The following is a 17,293-nucleotide window of genomic DNA, read 5'->3' on the forward strand; positions in this document are numbered from 1 at the left end:
GCGTGCCTCCTGGCACTGGGCTGCATCCACCCAGAGGGGCGTCTTTTCCCATCCCCTCAAAGGTACCCTCCTCCAAGGGGAATCCAAGTCCTGGGTTCGAGGCCCTGCTCCATCACCAAGTATCCTATGCAACTTTGGACAACACTCTTGGACTCTGCCCCTTTCTAAAGTGGGATTTGACCTCAGACCTTTGTAGCCCTTCCACAGAGCACTCCCTCTGCTCCCCAACACCCTAAATTCCACATATCCAAATCCCTCCTGTGCTTTAACTCCAAGTGCCACCTCCTCTGTGATGCTGTCCCTACTCTGCAACCCACTATGCCTAGCCCTCCAAAGGTGAAGGACTCGCATCATGAAATTCGTGATTACGGCCATGTGCCATTTCAGTCTCCCATGGTTTTTATTGTATAAAGTCCCTCCTAATATTTCTCTGCACACTCAGAATAAAATGGACACTGCTTTCCTTCCTCCAGTCTGCCTTGTACCCGCCCTCTCCTGATGCATCTTCAACCACCCCCTTGCTCTGTACCAGCTACAGTGGCCTCCTTACTGTTCCTCAGCGTGTTCCAGCCTCTGGACCTTTGTACATGCTGTTCCCTCTGCATCGAACCTTGCTGTACCCTGCTCCTTCTCATTCTTCCAGATCAGCCAAATGTCACTTCCTCTGAGAGATCCTCCCTGACACCCTGTCTATAATAACACACACCCCAGTCCTTCCATCATCCTCTTCCTCCCTCTTTCCTGCTTTATATTCCTTCTTATCAATCCCCGAAATTATAGTGTAGATTTCATTCCTTTGTTACCAGAAGGTCAGCTCCATGAGAGCTGGGACTTTTTTATTGCTTTGTCTCCAGTGCACAGGGGCTGGCATCAGGGAGGCATGAGTAAATATTTGTAGAAAGAGTAAATGAATAACCAGAAGAAATGCATCTCTCTCCTGTCGTATAGCTGAGCAGCTGAGTGCATCTTGCTGTCTTACACAGAGAAACTGTTTTTCAAGTGTGTTGAATGAGTAAATGAAATGCATTTCTGTTTCCCTAGTTGTAGTAGATGCTAATGTATGATGAATGAATGAATGATTGAATCTTAGTATGTCCCCCTCTTGTAAAAGGTGTTATAAAGAAAGAAATCAAGGAAAGGAGGGAGAGAGGGAGGGAGAAAGAGCCACAACAGGGTGCCTGCAAACATTGGGGGATCTCCCCTTGTTCCCACTTCCTGCGCCAGGCCTCCCCAGAGATGGCCCCAGCCTCCCCCAAACCCTCCCTCCCACCAGCCCCTCCCTTCTGCGTCCCTGCAAGGCTGTGATGGGCCCTGAAACTGCCTGATGGAGCCTGGGGACCAGTTCCTGCAGCGCGCATGGAAGTCATAAGCTCCAGGAAATGAAGGCTTCGGAGCGGCGCCTCCTTCTCACCCATGACTCCAGCCTCGTTACAACCAGCCCAGGCCGTAACGTGGGGAATCAACGCTGGATCCCCAGAGGCGGCAGCACAGCTCAGGGATTGCGGAGAGGGGGCCACTTGGGTGGGGGGAGGTCCACCAACATCCCTGGGCGGTGCCTTCATCCCTAGACCCCATGGAGTGGGCGAGGAGGGGGTGGGACAGGGGAGCTGCGGATGCTCACAGCAGGGTCGTGGGCCTTCTTGATGTCCATTAATTCAGGGTGGGTCCTACAGGGAAAGAGGGCTGGCTCAGGACTCCTCCCCTCTGCTCTTCCCTATGGACCGTTGATGTTTTCTTATTCTCATTGCCCTGAAATGCACCATCACCCGCACCTCCCAACAGATGACTCCCTACCCTGGAACCCCTTCCATAAAGAAATTCTGGAGCTGATAGTGGGAAAGAGCACTGGGGAGTCGAGTATCTGCAAAATGGGTATAAGACACCAACTTTCACAGTTGTTGTGACTCCTGTGAGTTACTGAGTTAAAGGTAGAAGAATTACCTGCTGTGGTTCTGGGTCACAGGAAGTGATCAGCATGTCTTCTGCCCCAAAGAGTCCAGCCACTTCCTTTGTACACAGGAGGACCTGGCTGGGGCCAGGTCAGACCCTCACAGATTCTCTGCTTAGCCACACACCTCATGTTTCCAACCTGATTCCCCAAACTAGCCAGATCACCCTTAGCCTGGCTGCATACTCCTCTGTCAGAATGCCCATCCCTTTCTTCCCACCGATCAGATGCCCCCTCCTCCAAGAAGCAGCCCTGATGCCCTCCCACCCACCTGCCACTTCCAGACAGCTGTGCCCACTCCCTTCCCTGAGGCCCACAGGTGTCAGGTTGCACACCCTTTTACAGCTCTGATCACAAACAACCTGGCATTTAGGTCGTTACTGGGGGTCTTGTCTCTCATCCCACTAAACTGTGAGCTTATTTAATCTTTTTTACATCTTTATTGGAGTATAATTGCTTTACAAAGGTGTGTTAGTTTCTGCTTTATAACAAAGTGAATCAGTTATACATATACATATGTTCCCGTATCTCTTCCCTCTTGCATCTCCCTCCCTCCCACCCTCCCTATCCCACCCCTCTAGGTGGTCACAAAGCACAGAGCTGATCTCCCTGTGCTATGCGGTTGCTTCCCACTAGCTATCTATTTTACATCTGGTAGTGTATATATGTTTAATCTTTTTCTTAGCATCCAGCCCAAACCTGGCACAGAGTCAAAGCTCAGCGGAATGGAGTTGTTGAAATGAACTGGGCTTGGGGAGAGGAAAAGTGGGGACTGAGCCCCTCACCTCCGCTAATGCTTCTCAGTGCCTGAAACTCCTCCATGAAAGCAGCATTGCTGTCCCCTGTAAACACCCACATTAAGCCATTATTCATCATTATGGCTTGAGTAGGAGTTAGTCCCTCAAATCCTTTCTTGCTGAAAGCAGAATCTGATGGAGGGAGGGAAGGAGAGATGGATTGATCTGGGGAGGCAGTGCTGGTCCAGGAAGGGGAAGTGTCTTTCAGACTTTGGGAAAGGAAGGTTTTTCTGGGGAGTGTGGAGACACCCAAAGGCAAGCTCAGGGGGGATGTGACCCTGCCCAAAGCCACAGAGGGAACCTCCAAGCAAGGCCCTCTGGGACTCAGGTGCCCCACCCGTGAAAGGGAGCGTGGAGGGACTCACATGAGGTCAGCGGGCCTTCCCTGGGCCCCTGGTTTGGATGGAATGACCTCTCTGTGCTGCTGTGGGGAGGCAGGAGTGGTGGGTGGGGGGCTGCGTGCTGGACTCTATGCCCCCAGGAGGCCTGGGTCCTGGGAGCTCTTGAACACCCCTTCTGGAAGGGGCAACTTCCTCTCTAGGATGGGGGTTTTCTATGGGGTGGGCTGGGCTGGAGAGGTTGTCAGCCAGGGGGCAGGGAAAGCAGCTCATAAGGTCCCTGCCCCTCTGGGCACCCGGGCTGGCCCAGAACCACCAAGAAAGGGCTGGATGCGGGGGCTGTGAGGAAAGGGGGCGTGCTGGGAGAGCGGGGGAGAGGAGAGGTGTGCGGTGGGAGTGGAAAGGAAGCATCCAGGGCTGGGGGAGGGGGAGGGGCAGGGCTACTAGGCCGTGGGCCAAGAAGGCCGGAACCACTCTGTCTTGTTTGCCCCACGCTGCACAGTGCCAGGCACATGGTAGGTGTTTAATTAGTACCTAAAGGACAAAAAGGTAGACCCAACCTGCCCTGTCCCCGCAGACAGCCTCCTCTGATGTTTTCTTGTTTTTCTCGCAGGCTCCTGGCCCGGAAGGCCTCTCGTCCCCGAAGGACCCCTGCGCTCAGGGACCATGGCGCACCCCAGACTCCGGAGCTGCCAAGGCGCTGCCTGGTGATCCGGCCGCGGCGGCGCCAGGGGGGCGCGGGCGGGGACCCCGGGGGGCCGTCCATGCCCCGGGTGCGGCCGCGCCCCCTCCCCCTCCCCCTCCAGCCGGGCGCCTCCACGGCTGGGCGGCGTTCAGGGCCGCGGGCCTGTACGGGTGCCCCGTCGGGGGCGGCGCCCCGGCGGCCGCGCTGAGGCCGCCATGTGACGCGGCGCCGCTCCGTCCTGCCACCAAGCGGCGACGCCCTGGTACCTCCCGTCCATGCTCCTGGGCCCGGGGCCCCTCGCAGGCCAAGCATGAGGCCGCGGCCCGACGGTCGGGGGCTCCGGGTGGGAGCGGCGCTGTCGCCCGCGATGCTGCTACTGTTGCTGCTGTTGATGCCGCCGCCGCCGCCGGGACCCCTGTGGGCGGCGGGCACGCCTGCGCCCTCGGCGTCCGGGGCTGCGCAGAACGGCGCGCCGGGCGCGGGCCGCGTGAAGCGCGGCTGGGTGTGGAACCAGTTCTTCGTGGTGGAAGAGTACACGGGCACTGAGCCCCTGTACGTGGGCAAGGTAAAGTGGCACCCCGCACCCGCTGTCCCGCGCCTGGGACCCTGGAGACGCCCGCTGGTAGGCGCAAGGGACCCCCAGTTCCCCTCCCCCCCCCCAAATCCCAGTCCCCGCTGCCTCCTCCCAGCTGCCCCTGGTCAGGAGCAGCCAAGAGGGTCATCACTCTGCTCCCATCCCTACTCCACATCCTTCTCTAGTCCCTCTTCCTTCTGCATCTTAGAGCAGAGAGTACTAGTAGGGAGGGAAACCCAGTCCGTCTTGTAGCTAGATGCATCTAGAATGGAGAAACGAGTTTGCAAATCTGATCATGTCACACACAAACTGTCCCCACTGTGTTTAAAATTCTTCAGTAGCTTCCCATGCACTTGAGGTCAAATCCAAACTCCCTCCCACTGCTTGCAAGGATCCGGCTCCTCCTCCAGCCTCATCTGCTGCCGCGCTCGCTCTGAGTTTCCGACCACAACACCCTTCTGATGGTCCCTCCGATGCCCCCACAGGCTCCTGCCAGCCCCGTCCCCCCTTATCTAGATTGTTTGCCTCCCTCAACTGCTCTGTCCTGCTCCGTTCTACTACTTCTGCTGCTTACTTTATCTCACACTCAGGCCTCTGCTCAAATGCCACTTCCTCAAAGAAGCTGCCCCTGACCACACCAGGCTGGGACAGACCCCTCTGCATGTGGCCATCCCTCCCTGTTATGTGCCCTCCTAGGTCCTTGTATCTTTCCTTCATAACACTTAATTATGCGTGTGTTTGTTTGATTATGCAATTAATGCATGTCTTTTCTATTAGATTGTGTGTTTTGCTCACCATAAAATCCCTAGTGCCTAGCACAGACATTGCTCACAAACTGTTCATTGAATGAATGAATGAATGAATGAAAGCTGCTTTCTCAAACTCTCTGAGTAAATGTTGCTTAACGTGGCAGAAGATCTGTGCCCTAAGAGTATAAGGAGCTGAGAAGGACTTTTGTTCATCCATTTAATCCCTGAGCCCCTCATGAGTGCAATGCTGGAGAGGCAGAGACAAGTGAGATCCAGCCTTTGCCATGTGGGGGCTCCCCAGAGTGGCAAAGACACCCTGGTACATAAAAAGCCTCACAGGTCAGCACCTGGCACTGAGTAGGCATTTAATAAATGGTATGTGTTGGCTGGCTTCATGGAAGTGTTTTCTAAATGCCTGAGCTGGGTTTTGATGTATGAGTAGGAGTTTGGGCTGATGAGGAAGAGGGCATAGCCTATCAAAAGACATAGAGGCCTGACGGAACCTGGCTTTTTCAGAGACTTGTCCGCAGTTGAGATGTTGAGGTGGAGGGTGTTTATAGGGCAGGAAAAGCAGCGCGGTGCCCAGGGACAGTTCTCTGGCTTCTGCCGAGGCCAGTCAGCTTTCCAGGAAGTTTTGGTCAGCAGAGGTGAGGGGGGACCAACTGTGGAATTTCCTGTGTGCTTAAATGAGTCTGAGAATTGGGAGGCTGACCAAGCTGCTCAGTTCAAGGCTCATGGCTCAGGACCCTCGACAAGGAGGAGAGGAAAGTTTGATGTAAACCTTGTGGGTTTGTCTTGCAGGAAACCCAGATTCTCACTGGTCTAGGTACGGTCATCCCTGGTCCTTGACTACTCTCCCCTCCATACATGTGGCTGAAGTTGATCCCCACAACAGAGCAAAGTGAAGATTTGACAGAGCACAGAGAGGTTCATGTCTCTGCTCAAGGTCACCCAGCAAACTAGTGGCAGAGCCTAGGACTCCTGACTTCCAGCCAGGGCGGTGAGATGGTGGGGCTGGTAGAATGTGGTGAGGGGAGGGGGAAGGAGGAACCAGTGTCAGCTGGGCAATAGCTAATGGTGAGGTAGCTAGGGATGCAGACTTTGGAGCCAAACACGCCTGAGCTCGAGGCCCGGCTCTGCCAACCAACCCATTAACCATATTACCTGAAACAAGTTACTTCACCTCTCTGGACCTCAGTCTCTTCGTCTGTAAAAGTGGGGCTAGGGGAGCCCACTTCCAAGGGTTGTTGAAAGGATTAAAGAAGAAAACAGCACAGAAAGTGTTCGGCCTGTGGCCTGGTTGTTAGTTTATTGTTGTTTTCTCATTATTCCCACATGAAGCACTTAACCCTTAAACTGCAAGGTAGAAATCGTTTCCTTTTGTGGGCAAGGAACTTGAGGTGCAGAGAGGGCAGGCAGACAGTGGGCAAGTGGCTTAGCCAGGATTGGAACCTGTATTCTGATTCTCCAGACATCTCCAAGACCTCCAGGCCTGGGAGAGAGACTTTGGTCCAGGAAACCCCAGAAAGTCAGGGAAGGACTCTGACACATCTCCCTGAATGTCAGCTGTAGTGGTCTCAGGCACCTCAGCCCGGTTGTCTACCTGGAAGCTGGGGCTCTGAGAAGGCCTCTCAGCCACTCACCTCCTGAAAAGATGAGAGAAACCAGCCGCTGATTCACCACTTCCAACCTGCATCCACCTAGCCATTATCATCATGAGTCAAACGCCACCCCTATTGCCTTGAATCACAGTCTGTCGGCGATGGGGGGACCCTAGTAAGTCCCTTCCTTGTAAGATGGGGAAGCTGAGGCTAGAGGCAGAGAACATCATGCCAAGGCCAGTTAGCTTTCCAGAGAGTTTTGATTAGCAGAGGTGGGGTGAGACCAACACGGTGGTATAACCAACCCCAAGAGACAAGGCTCTCCTGACACCGGGTCTGGGCCCAGTGCAATTTTTTTAAAAAATTTTTATTGGAGTATAGTTGATCTACAATGTTGTACAGCTGTACAGCAAAGTGAGTCAGTTATACATATACATATATCCACTCTTTTTTAGATTCTTTTCCCATATAGATGATTACAGATTATTGAGTAGAGTTCCCTGTGCTGTACAGTACCGTCCTATATTAAGCATCTTCTATGAGCCAAACATTGTGCCCGGCCCCGGGGGTCTTCTCCTCACACCAGCCTCTCGCAGCATCCCCACTGCTGTCACGTCTACGTTGTCTTCCCCCTCCATCATCTTCACCCAGAGCCCCTCCTTGCTTACTCTCAAGGCCACCTCCAGAAAAGCACTCCATGCAGGAAGGAGAGAGAAGTTTCCATCTCTTTGCAAACATGTGCCCAAAGCACCCTTTCTTGTGAAAGGTGGTGTAGTGTGTGGTTCAGGGGGGCCAACCAGAGCCAGACTGCCAGGGCTCAAATCCCAACTCTGCTGCTGATTCCCTCTCTGACCGTGGCACATTATTTAACCTCTCTGTGCCTTAGTTTCTTTATCTGCTGAGTGAGGCTATACCTGGCACCTCCTCAAAGAGTTGCGGTGAGGATTCAATGAGTTAGCATATGTCAGGAACCTGGAGAGCACCTGGTATGTGCTCAGTAAGTATTAGCTTTTATTATGATGAGTCTCACCTGTTATTTCTACCACCTAGAGTATGCATAGATATTATGAACCCCTGCCCCCAATCTCGAAAGCCTTCTGGGCAACCTGATGTCCTAGTTTCTCACCGCAAAGTAGGGGGACGTGGTTGCCAGCCCACCCCTCGCTCTAGGAATATGAGCTCGGCCTTTTAAAAAACCACCTGTCCCCTTTCCAGCCAAGTCCCACATTTGTTCAAGTGGTTGTGTGCATGCATGCACACACACACTCATACCACTCTCTCTCGCTCTTCAGGGAAAAAGGACTTCTCCACGGTTTCAGTTAATTCACTGCTTCCCGGTCCCCCGCCCCAGGGAGCCATAGGGAGCATCTGTCCTTGCCAAATTCCAAAGGTAGCTTAGCAACGGCACCATCAGCCGAGTGAACCCCGGGCACCCAACGGTAACCTATTTTGCAACTGCCTCCTCCATCACTCACCGCCAGGCTCCTGTCGGCACCTGCAGGAACCACTGGCCCCCGTGGTTGTCACCAGGGCCCCACACCAACAGCTCCCTCTGCTGTCCTGCCCCCCCTACTCCCCACCCCCGGCAGCTTGGCTCACCTCTTCCCCTCACCTTCTCACAACACCCACCCTCAAAGCAACCTACCAACATTTCCATACAATCTGGGTACTTGGACTAATCCCTTTTCCGAACTGTAATTTCCCCCGAGGTTTCTGTCGGCTGCATGTGGATTTTGTAGGATTTTTAATTTCTTTTTTTTTTTTTAAAGAGAATTATGGGGTCAGCACTTATGACCAACTCCTGTGGGCGGTGAGATCTATTTTAGATATACGGCAGGATTAAGGTGAGGAAGAGAGCAGATTTAATTAAGTTGCTAATATTTAAAGAAAATTGATGAACTCCTGGTTTACGAGTAGCACAGGCATGAACAAACCCCTCATTCCAGGGGAGGCTTTTTATTTGATTTGCTTTCCGTTTAAATCCTGGACTCGTTTTATTTGTGTAGCCGCACTGTCCGTTTAATTGTCTTTAATAAGGAAAACGTACCTCTGCTCACATTTAATTTTGATTTAATTAGGAGGAAGTAATTAATGGCCTCGTAAATCCCACTTTTCAGCCCCCCAGGATGAGAAGCCATCACTGTGGTGTTTTTCATGTTGTTTATGATCCAGGGCTGGGGCTTAGGGAGGGGGAATTCCCTCAGGGGCTGTCTACACTCAATGCAGAGAAAAGAACCCAGGATGTGGAGCCAGACAGGCCTTGGGCTGCCTCTTGTTAGCTGTGTGGCTTTAGGTACGATATGGGCCCTCTCTGAGCCTCAGCTTGCCAATCTGTACAATGGGGAGAGGATAATCTCTGAGTCACAAGATCATTATGAGCTATCAAGGAGGTAACAGTAGGGGGTCTAGAAGTGTGCCCAGTGACTGACCTTCCTAGTCTAGCTCATGTGCACCTGGGATTTAACAGAGTGACTGGATCCTCCAGAAATCCCAGCAGACAGTTGGAGAATTCTAATGACAGTTGTATATTTCATTATTCACGTATTCAATGTTTGGTGCTGTGGCCTATCCTGGGGACCAGGGAGCAACGAACAGCCATATGCTTGATCCTCAGGGAGCTCACTGTCTAACACACACACACACACACACACACACACACTCACACTCACCTGTCCCACTCCCCCTGTATTTTCTCTGCATGCATTGTCAGGACAGCTAGCGTGTGCCAGGCGTGGGGAGTTCAGACAAAGACAAATCAAAGTTACTCCCTGCCCCTGAGCCCCATGACAACTGAGGAGACAGATTGCAACACAGAGGTGATACAGGGGAGTGTGGAGCAGAGGGGAGTGTGCATGGGACAGGGATACAGAGCGGCGGGAGGGCAAATGGGAAGGCATCTGGGAGGGCTGCCTGAGGAGGAAACAAGCTGAGTTTAAAAGACATGATGGCCCCTGTGTCTCCAGTGGGTCAGGATTTGAGCCTGTGGTTCTTGTGTCAGGAGATGGGGGGATGAACTAGGTGACCCTCAATCTCTTCTGAGACCAGGTGCCAGAAAAGGAGAGAAAACTCATCTTTACTGAGCACTTACTATGTGCCAGGAGCTCCCACATATTATCTGATGAATCTTTGGACTCTATGGGGAAGCATTATCAGTCTCATTTATAGATGAGAAAGCTGAGGCTCAGAGAAGGGTAGCTTCTTGCTCAGGGCCAGGCAACAAGTGGGTGACAAAGCTGACGCCGGCACTCGGCCATTCCTGAATACAAGGCCCATCACCTCTCCTGATTTGTGTCGTGAAGTCCTTTTCCAAATGATGAAATAGAGGCTCAGATTGAAAAGGCCGCCGATAACCACGGCCTGCAGGTACAGGGTGGTACAGGCCTCTCCCCCAGCCGTGAAGCCCAGTGAACGCCCTGTAGCCCACTCCATCTTCCTTTCTCCCGCTTCTTTAGCCAGAAACGTTGTAAGTGGACTAACCAGATTCCAAAGGCTGCAGAGGGACCAACCTGCGCTTTGGAATCCAACAGAACTAAGCCCATCTCGGTCTGTTCACCTGGAAAATGGGGAGACATTTACGTATGCCACAAAATTAAATTAGATTTCTGCAGAGGCCTGCAATCTGGCACATAGTAGGCGCTCGGTAAATAAGAGCACCATCCTCCAGCCTCGTAGCTGAGATTCTTGAGAAATATCCTCCTGGAGTAGAACCACAGGCACTTCCTCTCCACTCCAGAGCCAGGACCCAGGCAGGTGGGGCGAGTAGCCCCAACCCAGCCCAAATCTGCAGCTCTGAGCTCTTAGCTCCTCCGCAGGCCGACCAGCCCTGTTTGGACTCTGCAGTCCCCAGAGAGTAGCCACTGGACCCCACTGTGAGCTCTGTGTCATGCTTTACAGAAGAATATCAGTGACATCACTACTGGGCTCTACTCCCTCCTCCCCCATACTCAATGGTAGGTGATCCCTGGTCAGGGTCTGAGATAAAATGTCAAGGGCAGCGGGGACATGATGGAGACAGAAAGGGAAGGAGACAGCCACTTACAGAGTGTGTAGGTCATTACCAACATGCTCACGTTTCATCTTCACCACACCTGTGCGAGGTAGGACTTGATCTGATTTCTCAGGTGGAAAAACAGACCCAGAGGGGTAAAATTAACAAGCCATGCAGGTTGATCACAACATTAGTGAGCCATGGGATCAGGAGATTGGCTTCCTGCACTTAGCTGGGTGACAAAGCAAATGACCTCCCCTCCCTGTGCCTCAGTTTCCTCATCTGAGAAATGGGAATAATAATAATGTTTCATAGGGCGGTGATGAAGACTAATAAGATTACAGGTGTTAAGCATTCCCCCAAATGGTATCTATTCTACCACACTCCTTGGGAATGTTTACTGATTAAATAAAGGCCCGCAACAGGTCTGATTGGGAACTGGGTGGAGGCACCCTAAAAGGGAACACATTTGCCCTCTCCTGTCCCCAGCTCCCCTGGGCAAAGGTGGAGGAAGAGCATAAACAGCAAACAGGAGAGACAGGTCTCCTCATCCCCAGCACTGCCGATGATTCAGGGCTGATGTCTTGAGATAATTTTATTGGGGGTATTAAACTGAGTTATGAGGTTTTTACAATCCAGCCACTTATGAGAAATCTATTAACAGTAACTGGACAGGAAGAAGGCTTTTCAGTGGAGCCCAGGACGGGCATTAATTGGGGCAATCTATAACAGGACAGGGACCCGGAAAGGTTCCACCCAACGCCTCCATTTACTCCCTGCAATTTCTGCTGAGAATCAGCAGACTCGCCAAAAAGAGAGAGATGCCCATTAATCGGCTAATGAAATATGAAAATGTTTATGGACCATTCAATCTTCCAAATGGCACTTCTATAATCCACCTTTCAGACACAAAGTTCCACCAGCAGAATTTATACTCAGGCTCCTCCTGCATGGCAGGGGTGGGCTTTCATCCCTCTTCATGGTGGCTTCTTTGGCACCTGTTATCCTGCTGAGTGGGCTGGGGTACATGCCGTCCTGGCCCGAAAGGGGCCTTAGGGATTCTCTTGTTCACGCGCCATCTTTGCGGAAGCTTAGAGAGGAGCAGGGACCTGCCCAAGGTCACCAGCTTCATTGGATGCATTTTCCTCTGCTCAGAGCTGCCTCAGAGATTTGGACGTTGGAGGATAAGGACTTGGGTGTTTCTATTTGGGAGAACAGTCCTTCTGCTGGTTCCTTGCCCAGGAGATCTCAGTGCAGTGAAAACAGCCTGGGTTCTGGAGCTTAACAGTGCCTGGATTAAATCCCAGTTATATATAGCTAACATTTAGTAATAATATAATAATAATGATAGCTACCGTTTATGGGACACTGATTATGTCACAGGCAGGGCTGATTTTCAGCTAGTACAAAATGGTATGGTTGTACCGGTTGTTAAAATAGTGAAAAAGCTCCCTACCTGTGGTAAATAGTCTGTTTCCTCTCCCTTGCCTCAGCTTCCTCAGCCCCTCTGACCTCTCTGGGATCCAGCATCCAAAGGGTTCCCACCTGAACCAGCAGGGGCCCTGCTGCAGTACCACTCCATGGGCAGTGCCTCTGCCGGGCTGGCTGTTACATATTGTGTCACCTGGTGCCAGGCAGGTGCTAAGGGCTTTATGTGGACTTTACACTCAATTAGCCCTCCAGTACCTCTAGGAGGAGGTGCTATTATGACCCACATGTTAGAGAGGAGGCAACTGAGGCCCAGAGAGGTACAGTGACTCGTGCAAGGACTCACAGGGAGGTGATGCTGGAGCCGAGGCTGGACCAGGCTGGACTGCCTCTTCTGCCGCCATGGGCTCCTCCCAGGAGGATTGAGGATGGAGTGAGAAAGCCCAGGCTGTGGACCAGGCCGGTTCCTCCAGCAGTCTGACCTTGAGCAAATCATCCTATTTCTCTAAACCTCAGTGGGAAAATGAAAAAAAAAAAATCTGCAAAGTTAAGATAGCAAAACCTACTCTAGTAGGGATTTTTTTTAAATATGTATTTTATTTGTTTTTATTTATTTTTTTTTTTAGGCTGCGTCGGGTCTTAGTTGCAGCACGCGGGATCTTTCGTTGCAGCACGTGGGCTCTTCGTTGCAGCGCGCGGGCTTCTCTCTAGCTGTGGCACGCGGGTTCCAGAGTGCGTGGGCTCTGTAGTTAGCGGCCCACGGGCTCTCTCGTTGAGGCGCGCAAGCTCAGTAGTTGTGGCGCGCGGGCTTCACTGCCCCGCGGCATGTGGGAACCTAGTTCCCCCACCAGGGATCCAACCCGCATCCCTTGCATTGGAAGGAGGATTCTTTACCACTGGACCACCAGGGAAGTCCCGTAGTAGGGATTTTTTTTTTTTTTAAAGAACTCTGAACCAGATAAGTATGTAAATTGCTTAGTACACTGCCTGGCACATAGTAGGTGCGCCTCCAGTTTGCATTCCCTTTCCCCCTCTGTCCCTCCACTCCCTGTCCCCACCCTGTGCCAAGCCCTGAGGCTGGCTCTCCAGGTACCAGATGAGTAAGAAAATACCTCCGGGAGCTCAGAGCCTAGGGATCCTGGACCTGTAACTCAGAGTGAGGTCATGGACAGCAGCTTGGAAATTTGTTAGGAATGCAAATTCTGAGGCCCCACCCCAGACCTCCTGGATCAGAATCTGCTTTTTACCAGGATCTTCGGGTGATTTGCATGCACATTAAGATTTGAGAAGCATGGCTACAGCAATCCTACAGGCCGAACATGATAATGATGACTTGCTGTATTGCAAAGATCTTGGAGGGGAATGGTGGGGTTGGAGGTAGGCACAGGGAGGGAATCCGTAAACGCTTTTGGGAAGAGGTGGCGTCTGAACTGAGCCTCGCAGGATGAGTAGCCTTTCAGTAGACAGAGAAATAAGGACAGGGCGCTCAGAGAAGAAGCAGAGAGTTGTGAGGTGGTTCTGATTTCTTTGTAAAGGCAATAGGGAGCCGTGGAAGAGTTGCAGGCAGGGGAGGACGTGTTCAGATCTGCCCCTGAGGCCGACAGCTCTGGCTGCAGAGGGGAAGGTAGATTACAGGGGCAGGGCTGGAGCAGGAAGAGCCATGGCGGACTAGTGAAACATTCCAGACCAGACAGTGAGGCCTGGGACTGGGATGACGAGTGGCTTCCCCAGCCTCAGTGTCTCCACTGAAGAATGGGTATGTCAAAGAAGAGATGTGCTTAGGCACAGGCCCCCAGTGGGACTTGGGCAGGGGGAGCGCCAAGAGGAGCTCCCACCCCAGCCTCCACCCTGCCTTCCTCCCTGCCTCCCCAGATCCACTCGGACTCAGACGAGGGTGACGGAGCCATCAAGTACACCATCTCAGGCGAGGGCGCTGGCACCATCTTCCTGATCGACGAGCTGACGGGCGACATCCACGCCATGGAGCGCCTGGACCGGGAGCAGAAAACCTTCTACACGCTGCGGGCTCAAGCTCGGGACCGCGCCACCAACCGCCTGCTGGAGCCTGAGTCGGAGTTCATCATCAAGGTGCAGGACATCAACGACAGCGAGCCCCGCTTCCTGCACGGCCCCTACATTGGCAGCGTGGCCGAGCTCTCGCCCACAGGTGGGTTGCCGGCTCTGAGGGGCGCGGTGAGCCGGGGAGCGGGGAAAGGGGAGCTGCCAGGTTGTGAGAAGGAGCCTGCTGCGGGGAGGGGCAGGGGAGACAGGGTATAGGTGTGAGCCCAGGTGCCCACACGGACTCAGGCACAGTCCGGGCAGTCACAGCTGCACTTCTGTACAGAGACACACATGTGATCTCAGGCACATACACGGGCACAGTCCCTATGTGGACATGGACCTATGTGCAGACACAGAGACGTACTTGGACATGCTTATACACCCACACAGAATCACACAGGCAAGACCCACTTACAAGCTCAGCTGTCCACCTGTGCACAGCCCGGCTCAGGTACGGCCCCAGGCATGGACAGCATCGGGACGGTCACACACACAGGCATGGCTGTCCCCCTGGACACGGCCCTTCCCCAGACTTCAACTCACCCAGACACAGCACAGCCCTTGGCCGCAACTCCCACACAAATGCAGGCACAACTGAACGTGGGCACACCTACAACCTAAATCAACCAGAGTGGGCATAGCTGAAACAAGACCCCACCACACAACCACACATGGCCTCACACTAGACACAGCGACATGCAACGTCACCCAGGAAACAGCCCCTCACATGATGCAGCTTATGCACAGACACCTACCTAGACACAGGCAAAAGCCACAGCCAGACATTTTTACCATCCTGGGGCCGGGCTTCACCAGAGCGTAGCCACAGACAGGCCTGGGCACAGCCAGACGCGACAACGTCCAGACGGCTTCCTCCACGGCCCACAGGAAGCCCCAGCCCACCAAGACCCAGCCACCTGGGGACACAGGCTCACAGAGGTGGCCGAGCCCCCAGACACAGATTCAGCCGCCTCTACCCAGGTGTGGCTGCAAACACCAGGGGCGCCGCACACACACAGTTGTAATAGAAAAGGCAGGACACACACCGAAGCACACATCTGCAAGAAGCCTTCAGACACAGCCATCCTCAGAAACACAGCTGCGCAGCAGCGGGACACTGAAAGGAAAGGTTGGACGAACCTGCCTTCCCCCACCATAGGGCCCACAGGTAGTGGACTGACCATCAAGGCCCCGCCTAGCCGAGGGCTCCTGGTAGAAGCTGGAGTCGTGGCGTGAGGGGCAAGCCAGTAGCTGCCACCTTCCCCACCGCGTTAGGCTAAGTCACCTGCAAGCCAGACTGGACAGGGAACAGTGGCCCTAGGTCCTAGAACACGTCCTGCCGCTGACAGACTGTGGCCGAGGGCTTGGCACTGCCTCTCACTTGGCCTTCCAGCTCTGCAGCTACATGTCAGAGGCTGGGGGAATTTGGGTTCTTGGGGAAGAGTGCAGTCAGCCCTGGCTTCCAGACTGGACCACGATCTGGCAGATTGGTGGGTAGTGAGCGGGCAGCCGGTGACAGAAGAGAAGGGAGTGGACCGGAGAAAATGGTGAGCACAAAGGAATGGTGGGAGAACAGGGAATGGCGAGGGTGTGAATGTGGATGTGGGCTGGCATTCACACACACACGGTGCACGCGTGCCTGGTGCGCCTATGCATCTCACACGTGCACAGGTGTGCACGTGCATGGCCATTAAGGCCCGTGTGTGCATGTGACAGGCTATGTGTCTGTTGAACGGATTCATTCATTCATTGAACAAATATGCATAGGCACTGGGGACACAGCGAGAAGAAGGTAGACCAGCCTCCCTGCTCTCTCACAGAGGGGACGTTCTGGCCGAGGAAGACAGGCGGGAAGCAAGTTAACAGATCATGGGTCTGGGAAGATGACACTGAAGCAAAGACTTGAAAGAAGCAAGGGCATGGGCCCTAGGGAACAGCATTCCAGGCAGTGGGAACAGTACATGCAAAGGTCCCAAGGTTGAATTCCCTCTGAGGGGAAGCAGAAAAGCGACCAGATCATGCAGCCACGTGGTCATAGTCAGGGTTTTGCCTTTTAGGCTCAGCAAGCTGGGAAGTCAGTGGAGGGGCTTGTTCAGAAGAGTGACGTGATGTGACTTAATTTTAACAGGATCCTGTGGCTGTTCCATGAAGATTAGATGGGGAGGTGGGGGTAAGGGCAGAAGCAGATTGCCCATTGAGAAGGATATTGCAGTTACCTAGGCAGGAAATGATGGTGGCTTGGAACAAGGTGGTACCAGCAAGGGTGTTGAAAAGAGGTCAACTTCTGGATATATTTCAAAAGTAGAGCCGAAAGCATTTGCTAATAGATTGGATGTGGGGCGTGAGAGAAGAAAAATTCAAGGATGACTATCGAGATTTTGACCTGGGCAATTAAATAGATGGAATCTCTATTTACTGAGATGGGAGAAACAGTGGGAGGAGCAGATTTTGGGGGGATGGAGGGAAATCAGGAGTTTGGTTTCAGACCTGCTAAGTTGGAAGTATTTATTAGAAAGCCAAGGAGAGATCTTGGAAAAGGCAGTTCAGTATACAGGTTCAGCAGCAAGGTCTGAGCTAGAGAGATAAATCTGGAGGTTGTCCATGGCAAAGACCCAGGGAGTACTTAGAACTCAATTTTGCAAGTGGGGAAACTGAGGCTCAGAGCAGGAGTGATGGGTCCAAGGTCACACAGCAAGTGAGAAGTAGCTTAAACCCCTGACTTCCCAGGTCCAGCAGCCCTCACTCCTGGACTCAAACTCTGGCCGAAGGAGACGTGGCCCTCTCTCTCTTCACCCAAAACTGAACTGCATGTTTCTGCATGGAAAAGGCCAGAAAGATGACGAGAGAGATAAGGCTGGAGAAGGAAGCTGGAATCATATGCGAAGGACTTGAGGGAAGCACATAACCTGGGAAAGGCTTAAGCAAGGAAGTAACGTGGGCAGACTTGCATTTTAGAAATCTCCCTCTACTGTGGGGTGGAGAGTGGGTGGGGATGAGGGGTCCAGAGGGAGGTGCAGCCCCATATGCGCCATGTTGGCTTGCCCATCACCACTTCACTCTCACTTCAACTCTGAGTGGTGGCAAGACTGATGTCAACATCCCCATTGAACAGATGGGAACACCA

At 53.0% G+C, this 17,293-nt stretch overlaps 1 protein-coding gene across 3 annotated transcripts in view; it reads left to right on the forward strand.

Moving 5' to 3' along the window:
* The first annotated feature begins 4,020 nt into the window (after positions 1 to 4,020).
* Positions 4,021 to 17,293, forward strand: part of CDH22 (cadherin 22) — a 71,050-nt gene continuing 57,777 nt past the window's right edge. For 2 of the 3 annotated variants that reach the window (XM_059896437.1, XM_059896438.1), the window contains exons 1-2: positions 4,021 to 4,333; positions 13,981 to 14,275. In XM_059896437.1, coding sequence (XP_059752420.1) covers positions 4,079 to 4,333; positions 13,981 to 14,275 — 550 coding nt within the window. In that variant the 5' untranslated portion in view covers positions 4,021 to 4,078. The remainder of the gene's footprint in view (positions 4,334 to 13,980; positions 14,276 to 17,293) is intronic. The other variant, XM_059896439.1, reaches the window with a different exon arrangement.

This window comes from Balaenoptera ricei, chromosome 15 (assembly GCF_028023285.1).
Source record: "Balaenoptera ricei isolate mBalRic1 chromosome 15, mBalRic1.hap2, whole genome shotgun sequence".
NCBI lineage: Eukaryota > Metazoa > Chordata > Mammalia > Artiodactyla > Balaenopteridae > Balaenoptera > Balaenoptera ricei.